We start from the raw sequence: 21,037 nt of genomic DNA, 5'->3' as shown, positions 1-21,037 counted from the left end.
TGCACATCTCTGGACGGATACCGGAGCACCTGGAGGAAACCCACGCAGACACGGAGAGGACGTGCAGACTCTACACAGACAGTGACCCAGCCGGGAATCGAACCTGGGACCCCGGTGCTTGAAGCCACAGTGCTAATCACTTGTGCTACCGTGCTGCCCTCACAGTCAAAACATGACACTGATTATTCACAAATGGAGGTACTGGAGGCCGTCACGAAATGTCGGATGGAAGAGGTTTCTTTTCAGGAGCGCAGCTGGAGGCAAAGCTGCCAACGGGATCGCAAGCGAAATCGGGGATGCTCAATAGGCCGCAATTAGAGAGGTTGCCAGAGGTCGCGGAAGGTTACAGAGAGTGAAGGGCAATGCCGCTGGAAGGATTTGAGAAACAGGACAAGAATCTTGAGAGCCAAGGTGTGGCGGGAACAGGAATCGATAGCGCTCAGCAAGTACAGGGGTTGGCGAGCGAAGGGGACTTGATGCGAGTTCGGTTACAGACAGCAGAGTTTTGTCTGAGCTCAGGTTTGAGGAGGGTGTGAGGTAAGAGACTGACCCAGAAAGCACAGAAGCAGACGAGTCCGGAGGTGAACAAGGACACGGGTAAAGAGGTGGCTTCTAAGGAATTCTGGAAAGGACGAGAGAAAAATGAACGGAAGCTGCACAATCCAGTGTCGTCACTGGCCGTGAAACCCTCTTCACCTGTCACCAGAGGTTTGTCACACTGAAATAAATTCAACCCCCGTCTCATTGCTGGACCGACTGGAAAATCAAAACCACCAGGGGCTGTTTAGCACACTGGGCTTTGAAAGCAGACCAAGGCAGGCCAGCAGCACGGTTCGATTCCCGTACCAGCCTCCCCGAGCAGGCGCCGGAACGTGGCAACTAGGGGCTTTTCACAGCAACTTCATTTGAAGGCTACTTGTGACAATAAGCGATTTTCATTTCACTTCACCAACTCTTAATTCCAAAGGCTAATCACTCATCACAGCTTGGACTGGAAGATTCTGTGCGCGCGTGCATGCCAGACTGTTGGATGAAGCCAACTGGTTCATCTGTGTCCTTCAGGGAAGGTGACCTGCCAACAAGACGTGGCAGATATTGAATACTGCTCTCAGGGGAATGGGAACAGCCAATGCCAACTTTCTCACTGATTCATGGGGATGTGAGCATCGGTGTCGCAATCCCCAAACTAGTTGGTGAAGTCAGAAATGAGAAACTAATCTTTTTCCCGATAGCGTGTTTATGCGCAGAACGCAGCATTGAGTCTGCTTCCCACCGACCAACCCCAGTGACCCTGCGGCCTCAGTTTACACTCTCTTGATAACCGATTCGCCTTAGTAACCAATTTTTAAAAAGGCAACTAAATTAACTGATAGCCCTTCGGTAGCGAAGGAAAACAAAAACTGGCAGGAGCCTGGCCAGTCATGGCTTGCAAGTTCCCTAATTAAACAACGCATCTCGAAACATCATACCACAGTAGTCCCCCTTTATAACGCGGGTGTTGGGGTCCAAGACAGCCACCCGCGTTGCAACCGAGCCGCGGATATCCACGATGGGGGTTTTTAATTTATTTAAAAATCTATGCTAGCGCTTCCCATTGAGAGTCTACGGGGGGGCGGGGGGAGAGGTCAGACCCCTGTAGACTCACAATGGGAAGCGCTAGCATAGATTTTTAAATAAATGTAAAACCCCCATCGTGGATCTAATTAAAACAGTGTCAATTTCAGCGGCCGGCTCACTTTGATCCGGAGAGGGAAGCTGCTCTCTCACTGAAACAATCAGCCGGCCGCTGAAATTGACACTGCCGGCTGCTCTCTCCCTCCAATCCAACTTTTAAGTTTTAATGTTTCTGATTAGAGGACAGTAAGAGGTCTTACAACACCAGGTTAAAGTCCAACAGGTTTGTTTCAAACACGAGCTTTCGGAGCACGGCTCCTTCTTCAGGTGAAAGGGAGGGAGCTGATTAGAGGGAGAGAGCAGCCGGCAGTGTCAATTTCAGCGGCCGGCTGATTGTTTCAGTGAGAGAGCAGCTTCCCTCTCCGGATCAAAGTGAGCCGGCCGCTGAAATTGACACAACTGACAGTTGGGGTCCATAAGCCCCCCCCGCGGTATATCGCGAACCGCGGTATTGCGGAGCGCGGTATAACGGGGGACTACTGCATTAATACCCTTCTCAGCTCAGCTGCCCTGTTTCAATGTTGCAGCTCATGTACGGTGGATCGCCTCCCACCAACAAAGTGTATCAGGAACTTAATATCCCCACAGTCGCTAACTTCTATGTGCACTCTTGGCACAACACAATGTCCAGAGGTGCTCCAAAGGAGCATGAGAAAACAGGTATGACACCAAGCCACTTCAGGAGGTACGAGTGGAGCCAAGGCCCTCGCTCGCTCAGCTGAATGGAACAGATCCCCAAGCACCACTTCAAAGCCCAGCAGGGGCGTTCCCTCCGGTGCCCTGGCCAATATTTATGTCTCGAACAACATCACAAAAGACACGACGCCTGTTCATTGTCATGTTGCTGTTTGCGGGATCTTGCTGTGCACGAATGGGCTGCAGTCCCCCCCCCCCCCCCCCCCCCACCAACATTACAACAGTGACTGGACTTCGGTTCTTCGTTGGCTGCGAAGTGCTTTGGGATGTGATCGGGTTGTGACAGGTGCTACAGAAATGCAAGTCTTTCTACTTTGGGTTTGAAGTGCTACAGAGGGGCCGGGGTAGGATACACTGCTGGGAACGGGACACACTGGGAGGACTGATGTTGGGAGAGGAGTTCCAGATCCTGGAGGATTTGATTCAGGGTAGGACCACACCCACCGAGTGATCAGAATCTGGGGAGGGCGACAGCATCGCGGAAACCCTCCTGAAGGGAGTGCGGGTGGGGTTCAGAAGGGGAGCGAGATTGATCATCAAAGCGGCTTCTCATACACTACCTATCTCCTCTGTCCTGGTACAGACGTCCCCATCGATTCTTGTCCAGGACCAGGAGAACATACAGTAGAGACACTAAAACGGTGAGCAAGGTGAGAGCCGCCAGCTGACGAAAGGTGGTGTTGAAAGGACGGGGACAGGTCGATGGAGATACGCTGAAATGCCAGGAAGCTGGAAATAAACAGGAGACATAGAACCTGCAGCAGAGAAACATCTGTGAGCAAAACAAAAACAGGAAAAACACAGAGATGCTTCAACATTTACATGACAAATCCTTGCCCGTCATTGTGTGGCCCAACCTACCCAATGAGACAATATCAAGGCAAACCCTGAAGGTCACGCCTGCCAGGACCGAAATATATTCATGATCATTTTAGTGCCCTAACTCACAAGACATTTCTATCTTTCATCTTTACAGGGTGATAACTATTCGCCGCCAGCCGTCAATCACTTCCGCCCCGGATTCAAAAGGTTGTGGGTTCAAGTTCCACCCCCTCCCAACCACTCGAGCGCACGAAAGGTCAACGCCGACACTGAACGAGTGCTGCACGGAGGTGCTGCCTTTCCAGCGGGAAGTTAAACCGAGGACCAGCGCACCCTCGCTCTGGCACTGCGGAAAAGCAGGGGAGCTCTCGCCGCGCGCCCTCAAAGAAGATGGCTGATCACCCCGACGCGGCTGTCTGTGGGAGCTGGAGGCGTTCGGAACGGTTGCCACCTCTCTGCCATTACAACAGGGGCCACAAATCAGAAGCACTCGACTGGCTGTCAGAGGAGGTGCTGGGAGGGAGGAGACAAATGCACGTCTTTCTTTTATTAGTGGACAATGCTGAGCAGAGGCACATCATACTTGCCAGAAAGCGATGCACGTGCCACGTGGGACTGTCTCCTTTTAGGTTCAGGATTTGCCCTCCAGAGCCCGGTCCTGATTAGAATCCTTTTGCCCTCTCCCAGATTGTTATGGGAGAGGTGTTTTCAGAACCCCAAAATGTATCCTGGAGTTCAACCAACCCCCACCTTTAATGGATTGTTGAACAATCCATTAAAGCACACGGCTTGTTCCCCAGATGTGGTACTACAATTATGGACACATGGTTTTTAAAACAAAACAATGTTTATTCCATGAACTCAAATTAACCTTTTAAATAAACATTGGATCTCTTAACACCCCTTACTTCAAAGATAACCCCAAAATAATACAACACTACCCAATCCTGCAAACTGTTCCTTTACACATCCAAAAATCTTAACAAATCCTTCCAACAGAAGCACATTAGATTTATATTCAACCTTTTTACAATTCCGATTTCACCAAAGGATTAAGAGATAGTCTTTCATGGAAGAGATCACCAGCAATGCAGCTCACAGCCAAACCCAAGCTTTCTTCAAACTGAAACTAAAACTCCCAAAAAGCAGAAGTGAGCTCAGCTCCCTCCCGTGACATCACTTCAGTAATATGATCAGCTTCATTTCTCAAAGGTACATTTCTTAAACATCCAATTCTTAAAGGCACTCTCACATGACACAGATGAATAGAAAAAACGAACACACCTTTGAGCAAATAAAACATAACCAGCTTAACTGCAACTGCTGCCTCATGTATCTTTCAAATGTACGGGCTCACTGATCAACTTGCCAAGCAACCGTTTGCAGCAGACTCTCTCATTGCCCCTGAACTTTGGAGAGTTTGTGCCCATGGTTTGAATTTGACCAGTTCCCTTACCTTCCCATGGTAGGAAGCTGCACCAATCACGGAATGAGGAGAAGAAGCAATGATCGGCATTCAATGAATCCAAGATGTGTCAAGTTGAGTGCACAGTTCTGCCAAGGAGGCCCTGTTTTCCTGTTCCAGAGAAGAGAAAGGGATTAGTACACGATTCTGCCAAATGGCGCAGATGCAGCCTCATCTGTTCTCGATCACTTTCACATTGTCTGGCTTCAACACAACCTGTCAGTGTCACAGCACACTGCCCACTAGTCCAGCACACCACGGGGCTCAGCTTCAGTTCCTCTCTCTCAAATAAAATAACTTACTCCTCATATTAACTCTTTCATTCTGCTACCTGGGCAGGACACCGATAAACGGAGTGACTGGGGTGGGCAGTGAGTCGTCACTGAGGCCATTCGGCCCATACTGTCTTTCTGCACAGCAGTCCAATCACCTCCTTTGTCTTTTTCCCACTCTTTGTCGTCCGCGTCCTGTCAGTTTACCTTCAACTTCCTTCCAAAACCGTTCATCATTTCCACCGCTCTTGAAGTCAGTGACACCCAGCTCGTTACCACTCACTGCCGAGAAAGAGGTTCTTCCTCACTCCCTCTGCCAAATCCTTAAACCTGTCTGCCCTGGCCCTTGTACCATCAGCCACTGGGAAGGCCTTTTCTCTGCGCTCCTCAGTCAAATCTGCCCTCAATCTTCCTGTTCCAAGGAGAACAACAACCACGACCTTTCCAACTGAACCTTTGAGGTGACATTTCCTCATGGCTGACATCCATCCTGGTAAATCTCCTCCGCATTCACACTCTTCCTGGAGTGTGCTTGAAGACAGCTTTCATCCTCATCGTCAACCTCACGGCCAATATCTTCTGGAATCTCCCTCATTGTGCCCCCTCCATTCAAGTCTAAACCACTGACATACATCACAAGGAGCAAGGGTCGCAGTATTGAGGCCTGCAATCCAGGCAGGACCTTCCTTGAGCAAATTCACGCTGACTTTTCTCGATGATCCCTCGTCTTCCCAAAAGATGATTTCTCCTGTCCCACAGAATTTCCTCAAATCATCACCCACCAGTGAGCGAGTGGCCTGTCGTCACTCTCGTTGTAAATAGCAGTTCAATGTTAGCAGTGCTCCAGTACCGCAGCCATGGCCAGAGATCAATGATGGTCAATTTACCAACGGCACGGTGGTCAGCGCCGCTACCTCACAGCGCCAGGAACTGGGCTCAATTGCCGGCGTGGGTGACTGTCTGTGTGGAGTTTGCACTTTCTCCCCGTGTCTGCGTGGGTTTCCTCTCACAGTCCAAAGATGTGCATTGTAGGTGAATTGGCCATGATAAATTGTCTTTAGATATCTAAAGTTGTGTGGGGATGGGGGAAGAGGGATGAGGGGGTCTTGGTTGGGTGCTCTTTCAGAGGATCAGTGCAGCCCTGATGGGCCAAATGGCCTCTTTCCGCACTGTGGGAATTCTACGACAAGGCAAATTAAGAGAAGCTAGTGTAGCTCTCCTTGCAGCAAAGCAGACTGAGGGTATTTGATCGAGATGTACAAAAACGGATTAATGTTTAAAAATTGGGAGGTTTTGTTGCAATTATACAGGGTGTTGGTGAGGCCTCATCTGGAATACTGCTTTCCTAAAAGAGGGCATATGGGCAGCACGGTGGCGCAGTGGGTTAGCACTGCTGCCTCACGGCGCCGAGGTCCCAGGTTCGATCCCGGCTCTGGGTCACCGTCCGTGCGGAGTTTGCACATTCTCCCCGTGTTTGCGTGGGTTTCGCCCCCACAACCCAAAGATGTGCAGGGTAGATGGATTGGCCACGCTAAATTGCCCCTTAATTGGAAAAAATGAATTGGGTACTCTAAATTTAAGAAAAAAAGGATATAATCACATTGGAGGCAGTGGAAAGAAGATTCAGCAGCTAATCCCTGGGGTGAGAGGGTTGGCTATCAACAGAGACTAAATGGTCTGTGTTCCTTGGAGTTTACAAAAGTGAGGGGTGACCTTATTCAAACATACAAGATCTTGAGGGGGTTTAACAGGGTAGATGGTGAGATGTTTTCACCAGTGGCAGAGTCTCGAACAAGAGATCGCAGCAGCAAGATCGTGGGTCGTAGCGACAAGATAATGGGCCAGTCATTTAAAACTGAGGTGCGCAGAAATTTCTTCTTGTAGAGGGTGGTGAACGTCTGGAATGCTCTGCCTGGAGGATGATCATTGGAAGTATTTAAAGTGGAGATGGATAAATATTTGATAGATCGAGGAAGAGAGGCTGTGGGGAAATGACAACAGATTGAAGGATTTAGATAAGCTGGGCCGGGGGATATGCGATGAGACGAAAACTATTTTACAGCAAGTGGAAAACAGGGGAGCTCTGCAGCACAGTGGTTAGCACTGATTCACAGCGCCAGGGTCCCAGATTTGATTCCCAGCTTGGGTCACTGTCTGTGCGGAGTCTGCACGTTCTCCCTGTGTCTGCGTGGGTTCCCTCCGGGTGCTCCGGTTTCCTCCCACAAGTCCCGAAAGACGTACTGTGAGGTGAATTGGACATTCTGAATTCTCCCTCAGTGTGCCCGAACAGGCGCCGGAATGTGGCAACTAGGGGATTTTCACAGTAACTTCATTGCGGTGTTAATGTCAGCCTACTTGTGACAATAAACGTTATTAAAAAATGACAGTTAAAGCTTTGGTCGATTCCTCAGAAACCTGGGTTATATGTCATCAGGGTTGCTGATTTACAACCATAGAATCGCTATGACGCACAGGGAGGCCACTTGGCCCATCGAGTCTGCACTGACCCTGTGAAAGAGCACCCACTCGGCCGCAATGCCACCTCACCTGCACATCCCTAAACACTGAGGGGCAATTCAGCGTGGCCAGCCCACCTAACCTGCCCAGGTTTGGAAACCGGAGCATCCGGGGCAAACGCACGCAGACACGGGGAGAGGATGCAGACTCCACGCAGTGACCAGAGGCCAGAATCGAACCCGGGTCCCTGGCGCTGGGTGGCAACAGTGCGAACTGCCGCATTGCCCCACACATTACATACTTCGAAAGGTGACAAACCTCCAAATATTTCACCATTCCCGTAACAGCCTTCCCGAACAGGCGCCGGAATGTGGCGACTAGGGGCTTTTCACAGTAACTTCATTTGAAGCCTATAAGCGATTTTCATTTCATTCAACACGGTCTCCCCCAGCTTACCGACAACGCTTGCCTTGTTTCCCCCTGTCTGGGGCAAGAGACACAGAATGTCCTCCACCTTCACAGACAAGTTGCCCTCTTGCTGTGTCCTGCCCCCTCTCCCAAAGAGCCACCTGTCTGACCTCACCTGGCTGCCTGCTGACCTGGTCCCGCCCCCCCCTCGCTGATTGGCCGCCGGCCCCCGCCCATCCGATTGGCCCGGGGTGCCGTCAATCACCGGTGCTGCCACGTCATGCTCCAACCCACGCATGCGCGCTGGCGGCTGACGGTATTTTCGCCCTTTTTCAAAAATAAAACCCCACTCGCGGTGAACCGGGACGGGGGGAGGAATTTACCCCCTCATGTCTGGACCGCCGGACGCACGCCCGTGTCAGACGAGGGAGAGCGCCACAGCCCGGCGGCCGGCAGCAACGCAGCTTCCACCTCCATCCACCTCCGCGCTAACGGAAATCTCTTCTTTTTACCGCACTTCGCGACACTGCCGGCTGCCCGTGTGCCGCTGCACGCCGGGAGTTGCAGGCTGGAGGCGACGGGCTGCACGCTGGGAGTTGTAGGCTGCAGGCGGCGCGCGGCACGCCGGGAGACATAGGCTGGAGTGAGCGGCTGGGCGCGCTGGGAGTTGTAGTCCTTCCTCTTATGGGCAGCATGGTCGCACAAGTGGATAGCACTGTGGCTTCACAGCGCCAGGGTCCCAGGTTCGATTCCCCGCTGGGTCACTGGCTGTGTGGAGTCTGCATGTTCTTCCCTTGTGTGTGGGTTTCCTCCCACATTCCAAAGACGTGCAGGTTGGGTGGATTGGCCACGATAAATTGCCCTTAGTGTCCAAAAAAGGTCAGGAGGGGCTATTGGGTTACGGGGATAGGGTGGAAGTGAGGGCTGAGGTGGGTCGGTGCAGACTCGATGGGCCGAATGGCCTCCTTCTGCACTGTATGTTCTATGTTCTCTTCCTGCCACCACGGCATTCAACCCTGGGCAATATTGACATTTTTATCTGACTCATCAGCCACTGGGACCCTTTTCTCTGCAGCACTAATCCCCCTCCCCTCCCCTCCCCCCTTTTCATGCATGCACAATCATTTCAGATGCCCCAAGAGGGGCTAGTTTAGCTCACTCGGCTAAATCGCTGGCTTTTACAGCAGACCAAGGCAGGCCAGCAGCACGGTTCGATTCCCGTACCAGCCTCCCCGGACAGGCGCCGGAATGTGGCGACTAGGGGCTTTTCACAGTAACTTCATTGAAGCCTACTCGTGACAATAAGCGATTTTCAATTTTCATTTTCAAGTCTCCGCACATCAGTCGGAAGTGCTTTTGAGACATCAACTGGAACTTCCATAGGAATTTACAAAAGGCAGCAGAAGTAATTGCGGAATGTCTTGTTTCAGTTCAAAGGGGAACATCTACGTGTTGGAAAATTGTAATCAAGTGAGGCAAAGAGAGGGCAAGTTAACTTTTTAAAATAAGACAGGAGTTTTGGGTGTAAGAGATTCCCGAGAGCCCGTGGAAACAATAGGAACACGTTTAAGAAAACCCAAAATCCTATTTCAGCGGGTAGCTGCCTTGAACCCGGCCCATCGAGTCCGCACCGGCCCCCGGAAAGAGCACCCCACCCAAGGTCAACACCTCCACCCTATCCCCACAACCCAGTAACCCCACCCAACACTAAGGGCAATTTTGGACACTAAGGGCAATTTATCACGGCCAATCCACCTAACCTGCACATCTTTGGACTGTGGGAGGAAACCGGAGCACCCGGAGGAAACCCAGAGGAAGATAGTGTGTGACAAGGCCAGACTTGGAGAACCGGTTGCTGATGGCTTGAAGAGTAAAAGGGCACAGTGGTAAAGTTACTGAAATTCTATCGATTTAAAAATCGGGAGGGGCAATTGCTATCAGAAAAGTGAAATGTTAGACCTGAATGTAGTTTAAGCTAAGATCTTTTGGAATGATATTAAAATACTGTTAACTATTTGAACCTATTGTCCAATGTTAAAAATGTGTATTTTCGAATAAACGTTGACTTAAATACAAAATCGTAACAATTGATCGGCAAAGTAATTAACTGATTTTAGAAAACCGGCTCATAATACATAAATTGCAAACTGTTTTGGCAGCTGCTTGGGATTTGGGCGGCTCGGTTTCTACCATCAGCCGCGCCTTAACAGTCCCAAATGGTCAAGCCCTGCTCCTATTTCCTACGTTGCCCTCTTGGTGGTCGATGGGCTCTCTGTCCACTCACTTAGCACCTTTAACATTGTAAAGCATCCAAACTGCTTTACTGGTGGTGCAAGGTCGAACAAAACTACAAGGATTCAAGAGGCAGATGTTAAAGAAGGTCCTGAGGGAGGACAGTAAGGGCAGAATGAGTTGACAATGGTTCAAAAGGCAAACGGTTGTTGTTCCTCCCCTCAGACCTATTGGCATGTGTGACGAATGCAATAAATGATCATATTTTATAATTTGTATTTTTGCGGTAATATTATAAAAACCTGAGTTAAAACGCTTAGACAGTATGTCTGCAAGAGCTGTGATTAAAAGTGAGGTAATCTGATTGCTGCAGGCTCATATTGGAAGCTATTTTACCTGAGAGCTAATGCAATGTTGTAACAGTTTGAGCCTGGCTGAACAAATTAAGGTAACAAGAGACAAAAGAATGCCGTGTGCTTTGAGTGCAGCTGGTGTTGCTAATGAGAAGACGACAAGACATGGGAGCAGAATTAGGCTACTGGGCCCATCGATACTGCTCTGCCATTCAATCACGGCTGATATTTTTCTCCTCCCCATTCCTCTGTCTTCTCCCCATAACCCCTGTTGGGACAAAGGCAGTTGCTTCCAGGGCTCGTGGTGAGCAGAAGGTTTTCAACTTGGTCCTGAAGACAAGATTCTCTCTCCAATAAGTCTACACTAAGCCAGTAAAACTTAGCTGTCAACTTTAGACACAAGTGGTATTTGAAATATAGATGATGCTTCATTGGAACATAGAGGCAGGTTTCAGGAGCAAGTTAATGTGTTCTCCCTGTTAACTGTAAATCTGTTGCAAATGTGCCCGTGTTCAAATTTGAGTTTGTTTGAATGTAAAAGCTGTTTATTGCTCAGTGTTATCACTCCCGTGGCACAGTAACATTTCCTCAGTTTACCAAATGCAAAAGAGCTGGATTCTCATCCGGGATCCTCACCACGATTGAGAGTCTGGTCCGGAAACAGAACACATAGTAGCCCAGATGTTGGAATTGTACCGAGAGATTCCAAACCACCAACAGTTACATTGCAGGTTATCGTCCCCTGTGTGTGTGTACCAAGTTTTAATACAAGCTCGGAATGGATGACTCAACGTTGGATGACATCATCAGCCCATGGCTCGCTTGGAGCCAAAGGAAATGGTACAAGGTCCAAGAGGATCAAACTCAGTCCCATTATCCTCCATGCCTTCTCTTACAGCACTGTCCAGCCGACCTTCCTGTGGGCTCAGAAAGGCCTTAACTGGTAGAACATAGAACAGTACAGCACAGGCTGTGGGGCAGCAGGGTAGCATGGTGGTTAGCATAAATGCTTCACAGCTCCAGGGTCCCAGGTTCGATTCCCGGCTGGGTCACTGTCTGTGTGGAGTCTGCACGTCCTCCCCCTGTGTGCGTGGGTTTCCTCCGGGTGCTCCGGTTTCCTCCCACAGTCCAAAGATGTGCGGGTTAGGTGGATTGGCCATGCTAAATTGCCCGTAGTGTCCTAATAAAAAGTAAGGTTAAGGGGGGGGTTGTTGGGTTACGGGTATAGGGTGGATACGTGGGTTTGAGTAGGGTGATCATGGCTCGGCACAACATTGAGGGCCGAAGGGCCTGTTCTGTGCTGTACTGTTCTATGTTCTATGTTCTTAGAACAGGATGTTGTGCCGAGCAATGATCACCCTACTCAAACCCACGTATCCACCCTATACCCGGAACCCAACAACCCCCCCCTTAACCTTACTTTTTAGGACACCACGGGCAATTTAGCCTGGCCAATCCACCTAACCCGCACATCTTTGGACTGTGGGAGGAAACCGGAGCACCCGGAGGAAACCCACGCACACACGGGGAGGACGTGCAGACTCCGCACAGACAGTGACCCAGCCGGGAATCGAACCTGGGACCCTGGAGCTGTGAAACATTTACGCTAACCACCATGCTACCGTGCTGCCCACGTGGTACATCCAGCCAATCCCCGTACTCCCCTCCCCCCACATTCCCTCACAGTCCAAAAGCATTGTGCTCAATCTTGAACATATTGGAGGACTGAATGTGCGCAACTCTCTCTCTCTCGGAGTTCGAGAATTCTGAAGGTCCTCCGCCCTCTCGAGCGAAGAGGTTTCTCCTCGACTCACTCTGAAATGGCTCATTGCGACCGAGTTCTTGGCTCGCCAGCCATGGCGAACAGCCTCCCCGCAGATCCCCGACAACGCATTTGGCTCATCGAGTATGAGCCGACCCCTCTGAAAGATCCCCCCACCCGGACCCCACTCTCTTCAGAATTTCCTACATGTTTGCGACATCACTCCCATTGAGGCCAGAGGATTTCCACTCAATCCCTCCCCGGGAAGCCACTCCCCAGGAATCTATCTAACAATAAAGGTCAGGGAGCTGGAGGGAGGGAGGGGGGTCTCAGAGTTTCAGGCCCACTGGAGCATTGCTTTAGCTTCAGCAGTGAACAAGAGGCCTGGAGTAGCAGAGAGTTCACATTTGGTACACTGGCTGCCTGGGGCCAGAGCTGTCCTGGTGAGACGCTTCGGCTTTATCTGATCACAGTGAAGAACAGTCTGCGATCAAGAATACCTGCAGTACAGGAATGCAGCCACTTGGCCCATTCATTCTGCACTGACCCTCTGAAAGAGCACCCTAACTTGGCCCACAGCCCTATCCCAGTCTCCCTGCTCTCTCCGGATAGGCCGGAGAAACCTTCCTACTCCATCTCCTGCCCCATCGCGATGCCCGCCAGTCACAGAGAGCTGCTCGTCACTACTGCAGGGTCAAACCCGGACAGACGGAAGTAAACGTCTGCCGAGAAATAAATCAGGCCCGACACAAATCGCTTGTCCACCCCTGGCCAGAGGCAGCTTTAATGTTGTGTCAAAGTGCACAGATTCTTTCTGCAGCAATGTCTTTGTGCGCGCACGATCCGCGTGTGCATTGGTCCAACTCCTCCAACATCATTCAGCGGCTGTGTCAGCAGCAGGAACCTGCGGTATCGAAACAAAAGGAACATTGGTCAGGATTTGCACTGGCTACGGCGCAGGAGGAGGAGGAGGCCATTCAGCCCATCGCCTCTGCACCGTCTCTCCAAACCGGCACAACCGAGAGGCAGCAAAACACAACGAGATATCAGAGAAATATCAATGTCCCCAAGGACACAGTCCTTGGGAGAGCTGGCTGGGGATGATTTAACCCGAGCGTCACCACATCTCAGACGAGGGGGCGAAGTTGCGAAGGCGGGGGCCTTCTTGAATGAAAGGTTTGAAAGTCGCAAGGCTTTAAAAGAACTAACAGGCTGCTGCTTGCGAGCTGGTAAATTCTGAACGACAGAAATCAGTTGCTTCAGCTGCAGAACAAACTCAAGGAATCCTCGATATATTAATTAGAAAGAGGCAGGAGTCAGACAGCTCGCATGCAAAACATCAATTGATCATTCTGCAGCTGTAGCCTTTTGGAACACTGGACAATGGGATGGGAGTATGGGACAACGCTGGACAATGGGATGGGAGTATGGGACAACGCTGGACAATGGGATGGGAGTATGGGACAATGGGATGGGAGTATGGGACAACGCTGGACAATGGGATGGGAGTATGGGACAACGCTGGACAATGGGATGGGAGTATGGGACAACGCTGGACAATGGGATGGGAGTATGGGACAACGCTGGACAATGGGATGGGAGTATGGGACAATTCTGGACATTGGGATGGGAGTATGGGACAACGCTGGACATTGGGATGGGAGTATGGGACAATGCTGGACAATGGGATGGGAGTATGGGACAATGCTGGACATTGGGATGGGAGTATGGGACAACGCTGGACATTGGGATGGGAGTATGGGACAACGCTGGACAATGGGATGGGAGTATGGGACAAACTGGACAATGGGATGGGAGTATGGGACAACGCTGGAGAATGGGATGGGAGTATGGGACAACGCTGGACATTGGGATGGGAGTATGGGACAACGCTGGACATTGGGATGGGAGTATGGGACAATGCTGGACATTGGGATGGGAGTATGGGACAACGCTGGACATTGGGATGGGAGTATGGGACAACGCTGGACATTGGGATGGGAGTATGGGACAACGCTGGAGAATGGGATGGGAGTATGGGACAACGCTGGACAATGGGATGGGAGTATGGGACAACGCTGGACATTGGGATGGGAGTATGGGACAATGCTGGACATTGGGATGGGAGTATGGGACAACGCTGGACATTGGGATGGGAGTATGGGACAATGCTGGACAATGGGATGGGAGTATGGGACAACGCTGGACAATGGGATGGGAGTATGGGACAACGCTGGAGAATGGGATGGGAGTATGGGACAATGCTGGACAATGGGATGGGAGTATGGGACAATGCTGGAGAATGGGATGGGAGTATGGGACAACGCTGGACATTGGGATGGGAGTATGGGACAACGCTGGACATTGGGATGGGAGTATGGGACAACGCTGGAGAATGGGATGGGAGTATGGGACAACGCTGGACATTGGGATGGGAGTATGGGACAACGCTGGAGAATGGGATGGGAGTATGGGACAACGCTGGACATTGGGATGGGAGTATGGGACAACACTGGACATTGGGATGGGAGTATGGGACAACGCTGGACAATGGGATGGGAGTATGGGACAACGCTGGACAATGGGATGGGAGTATGGGACAACGCTGGACATTGGGATGGGAGTATGGGACAACGCTGGACATTGGGATGGGAGTATGGGACAACGCTGGACAATGGGATGGGAGTATGGGACAACGCTGGACAATGGGATGGGAGTATGGGACAATGCTGGACAATGGGATGGGAGTATGGGACAATGCTGGACAATGGGATGGGAGTATGGGACAATGCTGGACAATGGGATGGGAGTATGGGACAACGCTGGACATTGGGATGGGAGTATGGGACAACGCTGGACATTGGGATGGGAGTATGGGACAATGCTGGACAATGGGATGGGAGTATGGGACAATGCTGGACAATGGGATGGGAGTATGGGACAATGCTGGACAATGGGATGGGAGTATGGGACAATGCTGGACAATGGGATGGGAGTATGGGACAATGCTGGACAATGGGATGGGAGTATGGGACAACGCTGGACATTGGGATGGGAGTATGGGACAACGCTGGACATTGGGATGGGAGTATGGGACAATGCTGGACAATGGGATGGGAGTATGGGACAACACTGGACAATGGGATGGGAGTATGGGACAACGCTGGACATTGGGATGGGAGTATGGGACAATGCTGGACAATGGGATGGGAGTATGGGACAACACTGGACAATGGGATGGGAGTATGGGACAACGCTGGACAATGGGATGGGAGTATGGGACAACACTGGACAATGGGATGGGAGTATGGGACAACGCTGGACATTGGGATGGGAGTATGGGACAACGCTGGACAATGGGATGGGAGTATGGGACAATGCTGGACATTGGGATGGGAATATGGGACAACGCTGGACAATGGGATGGGAGTATGGGACAACGCTGGACAATGGGATGGGAGTATGGGACAATGCTGGACAATGGGATGGGAGTATGGGACAATGCTGGACAATGGGATGGGAGTATGGGACAATGCTGGACAATGGGATGGGAGTATGGGACAATGCTGGACAATGGGATGGGAGTATGGGACAACGCTGGACAATGGGATGGGAGTATGGGACAATGCTGGACAATGGGATGGGAGTATGGGACAATGCTGGACAATGGGATGGGAGTATGGGACAATGCTGGACAATGGGATGGGAGTATGGGACAACGCTGGACAATGGGATGGGAGTATGGGACAATGCTGGACAATGGGATGGGAGTATGGGACAACGCTGGACAATGGGATGGGAGTATGGGACAACGCTGGACAATGGGATGGGAGTATGGGACAATGCTGGACAATGGGATGGGAGTATGGGACAACGTTGGACAATGGGATGGGAGTATGGGACAATGCTGGACATTGGGATGGGAGTATGGGACAATGCTGGACAATGGGATGGGAGTATGGGACAACGCTGGAGAATGGGATGGGAGTATGGGACAACGCTGGAGAATGGGATGGGAGTATGGGACAACGCTGGACAATGGGATGGGAGTATGGGACAATGCTGGACATTGGGATGGGAGTATGGGACAACGCTGGACAATGGGATGGGAGTATGGGACAATGCTGGACAATGGGATGGGAGTATGGGACAACGCTGGACAATGGGATGGGAGTATGGGACAATGCTGGACAATGGGATGGGAGTATGGGACAACACTGGACAATGGGATGGGAGTATGGGACAATGCTGGACAATGGGATGGGAGTATGGGACAATGCTGGACAATGGGATGGGAGTATGGGACAATGCTGGACAATGGGATGGGAGTATGGGACAATGCTGGACAATGGGATGGGAGTATGGGACAATGCTGGACATTGGGATGGGAGTATGGGACAACGCTGGACAATGGGATGGGAGTATGGGACAACGGGATGGGAGTATGGGACAATGCTGGACAATGGGATGGGAGTATGGGACAACGCTGGACAATGGGATGGGAGTATGGGACAATGCTGGACATTGGGATGGGAGTATGGGACAATGCTGGACAATGGGATGGGAGTATGGGACAACGCTGGACAATGGGATGGGAGTATGGGACAACGCTGGACAATGGGATGGGAGTATGGGACAAACTGGACAATGGGATGGGAGTATGGGACAACGCTGGAGAATGGGATGGGAGTATGGGACAACGCTGGACATTGGGATGGGAGTATGGGACAACGCTGGACATTGGGATGGGAGTATGGGACAATGCTGGACATTGGGATGGGAGTATGGGACAACGCTGGACATTGGGATGGGAGTATGGGACAACGCTGGACATTGGGATGGGAGTATGGGACAACGCTGGAGAATGGGATGGGAGTATGGGACAACGCTGGACAATGGGATGGGAGTATGGGACAACGCTGGACATTGGGATGGGAGTATGGGACAACGCTGGACATTGGGATGGGAGTATGGGACAACGCTGGACAATGGGATGGGAGTATGGGACAATGCTGGACAATGGGATGGGAGTATGGGACAATGCTGGACAATGGGATGGGAGTATGGGACAATGCTGGACAATGGGATGGGAGTATGGGACAATGCTGGACAATGGGATGGGAGTATGGGACAACGCTGGACAATGGGATGGGAGTATGGGACAATGCTGGACAATGGGATGGGAGTATGGGACAACGCTGGACATTGGGATGGGAGTATGGGACAATGCTGGACAATGGGATGGGAGTATGGGACAACGCTGGACAATGGGATGGGAGTATGGGACAACGCTGGAGAATGGGATGGGAGTATGGGACAATGCTGGACAATGGGATGGGAGTATGGGACAATGCTGGAGAATGGGATGGGAGTATGGGACAACGCTGGACATTGGGATGGGAGTATGGGACAACGCTGGACATTGGGATGGGAGTATGGGACAACGCTGGAGAATGGGATGGGAGTATGGGACAACGCTGGACATTGGGATGGGAGTATGGGACAACGCTGGAGAATGGGATGGGAGTATGGGACAACGCTGGACATTGGGATGGGAGTATGGGACAACACTGGACATTGGGATGGGAGTATGGGACAACGCTGGACAATGGGATGGGAGTATGGGACAACGCTGGACAATGGGATGGGAGTATGGGACAACGCTGGACATTGGGATGGGAGTATGGGACAACGCTGGACATTGGGATGGGAGTATGGGACAACGCTGGACAATGGGATGGGAGTATGGGACAATGCTGGACAATGGGATGGGAGTATGGGACAACGCTGGACATTGGGATGGGAGTATGGGACAACGCTGGACAATGGGATGGGAGTATGGGACAATGCTGGACAATGGGATGGGAGTATGGACAATGCTGGACAATGGGATGGGAGTATGGGACAATGCTGGACAATGGGATGGGAGTATGGGACAACGCTGGACATTGGGATGGGAGTATGGGACAACGCTGGACATTGGGATGGGAGTATGGGACAATGCTGGACAATGGGATGGGAGTATGGGACAATGCTGGACAATGGGATGGGAGTATGGGACAATGCTGGACAATGGGATGGGAGTATGGGACAATGCTGGACAATGGGATGGGAGTATGGGACAATGCTGGACAATGGGATGGGAGTATGGGACAACGCTGGACATTGGGATGGGAGTATGGGACAACGCTGGACATTGGGATGGGAGTATGGGACAATGCTGGACAATGGGATGGGAGTATGGGACAACACTGGACAATGGGATGGGAGTATGGGACAACGCTGGACATTGGGATGGGAGTATGGGACAATGCTGGACAATGGGATGGGAGTATGGGACAACACTGGACAATGGGATGGGAGTATGGGACAACGCTGGACAATGGGATGGGAGTATGGGACAACACTGGACAATGGGATGGGAGTATGGGACAACGCTGGACATTGGGATGGGAGTATGGGACAACGCTGGACAATGGGATGGGAGTATGGGACAATGCTGGACATTGGGATGGGAATATGGGACAACGCTGGACAATGGGATGGGAGTATGGGACAACGCTGGACAATGGGATGGGAGTATGGGACAATGCTGGACAATGGGATGGGAGTATGGGACAACGCTGGACAATGGGATGGGAGTATGGGACAATGCTGGACAATGGGATGGGAGTATGGGACAACGCTGGACAATGGGATGGGAGTATGGGACAACGCTGGACAATGGGATGGGAGTATGGGACAATGCTGGACAATGGGATGGGAGTATGGGACAACGTTGGACAATGGGATGGGAGTATGGGACAATGCTGGACATTGGGATGGGAGTATGGGACAATGCTGGACAATGGGATGGGAGTATGGGACAACGCTGGAGAATGGGATGGGAGTATGGGACAACGCTGGAGAATGGGATGGGAGTATGGGACAACGCTGGACAATGGGATGGGAGTATGGGACAATGCTGGACATTGGGATGGGAGTATGGGACAACGCTGGACAATGGGATGGGAGTATGGGACAATGCTGGACAATGGGATGGGAGTATGGGACAACGCTGGACAATGGGATGGGAGTATGGGACAATGCTGGACAATGGGATGGGAGTATGGGACAACACTGGACAATGGGATGGGAGTATGGGACAATGCTGGACAATGGGATGGGAGTATGGGACAATGCTGGACAATGGGATGGGAGTATGGGACAATGCTGGACAATGGGATGGGAGTATGGGACAATGCTGGACAATGGGATGGGAGTATGGGACAATGCTGGACATTGGGATGGGAGTATGGGACAACGCTGGACAATGGGATGGGAGTATGGGACAACGGGATGGGAGTATGGGACAATGCTGGACAATGGGATGGGAGTATGGGACAACGCTGGACAATGGGATGGGAGTATGGGACAATGCTGGACATTGGGATGGGAGTATGGGACAATGCTGGACAATGGGATGGGAGTATGGGACAACGCTGGACAATGGGATGGGAGTATGGGACAACGCTGGACATTGGGATGGGAGTATGGGACAATGCTGGACAATGGGATGGGAGTATGGGACAACGCTGGACAATGGGATGGGAGTATGGGACAACGCTGGACAATGGGATGGGAGTATGGGACAACGCTGGACAATGGGATGGGAGTATGGGACAATGCTGGACAATGGGATGGGAGTATGGGACAATGCTGGACAATGGGATGGGAGTATGGGACAATGCTGGACATTGGGATGGGAGTATGGGACAACGCTGGACAATGGGATGGGAGTATGGGACAATGCTGGACAATGGGATGGGAGTATGGGACAACGCTGGACATTGGGATGGGAGTATGGGACAAACTGGACAATGGGATGGGAGTATGGGACAACGCTGGACATTGGGATGGGAGTATGGGACAATGCTGGACATTGGGATGGGAGTATGGGACAACACTGGACAATGGGATGGGAGTATGGGACAATGCTGGACAATGGGATGGGAGTATGGGACAACGCTGGACATTGGGATGGGAGTATGGGACAATGCTGGACAATGGGATGGGAGTATGGGACAACGCTGGACATTGGGATGGGAGTATGGGACAATGCTGGACAATGGGATGGGAGTATGGGACAATGCTGGACAATGGGATGGGAGTATGGGACAATGCTGGACATTGGGATGGGAGTATGGGACAACGCTGGACAATGGGATGGGAGTATGGGACAACGCTGGACAATGGGATGGGAGTATGGGACAATGCTGGACATTGGGATGGGAGTATGGGACAACGCTGGACATTGGGATGGGAGTATGGGACAACGCTGGACAATGGGATGGGAGTATGGGACAATGCTGGACATTGGGATGGGAGTATGGGACAACGCTGGACAATGGGATGGGAGTATGGGACAATGCTGGACATTGGGATGGGAGTATGGGACAATGCTGGACATTGGGATGGGAGTATGGGACAACGCTGGACAATGGGATGGGAGTATGGGACAACACTGGACATTGGGATGGGAGTATGGGACAACGCTGGACAATGGGATGGGAGTATGGGACAATGCTGGACAATGGGATGGGAGTATGGGACAACGCTGGACATTGGGATGGGAGTATGGGACAACGGGATGGGAGTATGGGACAACACTAGACAATGGGATGGGAGGATGGGACAACACTGGACAATAGGATGGGAGTATGGGACAATGCTGGACAATGGGATGGGAGTATGGGACAACGCTGGACAATGGGATGGGAGTATGGGACAACGCTGGACAATGGGATGGGAGTATGGGACAATGCTGGACAATGGGATGGGAGTATGGGACAATGCTGGACATTGGGATGGGAGTATGGGACAACGCTGGACAATGGGATGGGAGTATGGGACAATG

The 21,037-nt window shown here is 51.5% G+C and overlaps 2 protein-coding genes across 5 annotated transcripts in view; both read right to left on the bottom strand.

The window, feature by feature from the left end:
• entpd4 (ectonucleoside triphosphate diphosphohydrolase 4) overlaps positions 1-8,313 on the bottom strand; it is a 48,144-nt gene extending 39,831 nt beyond the window's left edge. For 2 of the 4 annotated variants that reach the window (XM_038785436.1, XM_038785438.1), the window contains exons 1-3: positions 8,178-8,313; positions 4,649-4,768; positions 2,931-3,142 (exon numbers count right to left, since the gene is read on the bottom strand). In XM_038785436.1, the coding sequence (XP_038641364.1) occupies positions 2,931-3,142; positions 4,649-4,708 (272 nt within the window). In that variant the 5' untranslated portion in view covers positions 4,709-4,768; positions 8,178-8,313. Of the gene's footprint in view, positions 1-2,930; positions 3,143-4,648; positions 4,769-7,969; positions 7,987-8,177 lie in introns of those variants that run through there. The other 2 variants (XM_038785439.1, XM_038785437.1) reach the window with 2 other exon arrangements.
• A 4,581-nt stretch (positions 8,314-12,894) lies between these two features.
• Positions 12,895-21,037, bottom strand: part of LOC119957440 (R3H and coiled-coil domain-containing protein 1-like) — a 42,685-nt gene continuing 34,542 nt past the window's right edge. Inside the window, exon 10 of the mRNA XM_038785512.1 lies at positions 12,895-13,045. Within this exon, the coding sequence (XP_038641440.1) occupies positions 13,016-13,045 (30 nt within the window). The 3' untranslated portion in view covers positions 12,895-13,015. The remainder of the gene's footprint in view (positions 13,046-21,037) is intronic.

This window comes from Scyliorhinus canicula, chromosome 26 (assembly GCF_902713615.1).
Source record: "Scyliorhinus canicula chromosome 26, sScyCan1.1, whole genome shotgun sequence".
Taxonomy (NCBI): Eukaryota; Metazoa; Chordata; class Chondrichthyes; order Carcharhiniformes; family Scyliorhinidae; genus Scyliorhinus; species Scyliorhinus canicula.
The sequence above is the reverse complement of the archived record's forward strand: the minus strand, read 5'-3'. Positions and strand labels throughout refer to the sequence as shown.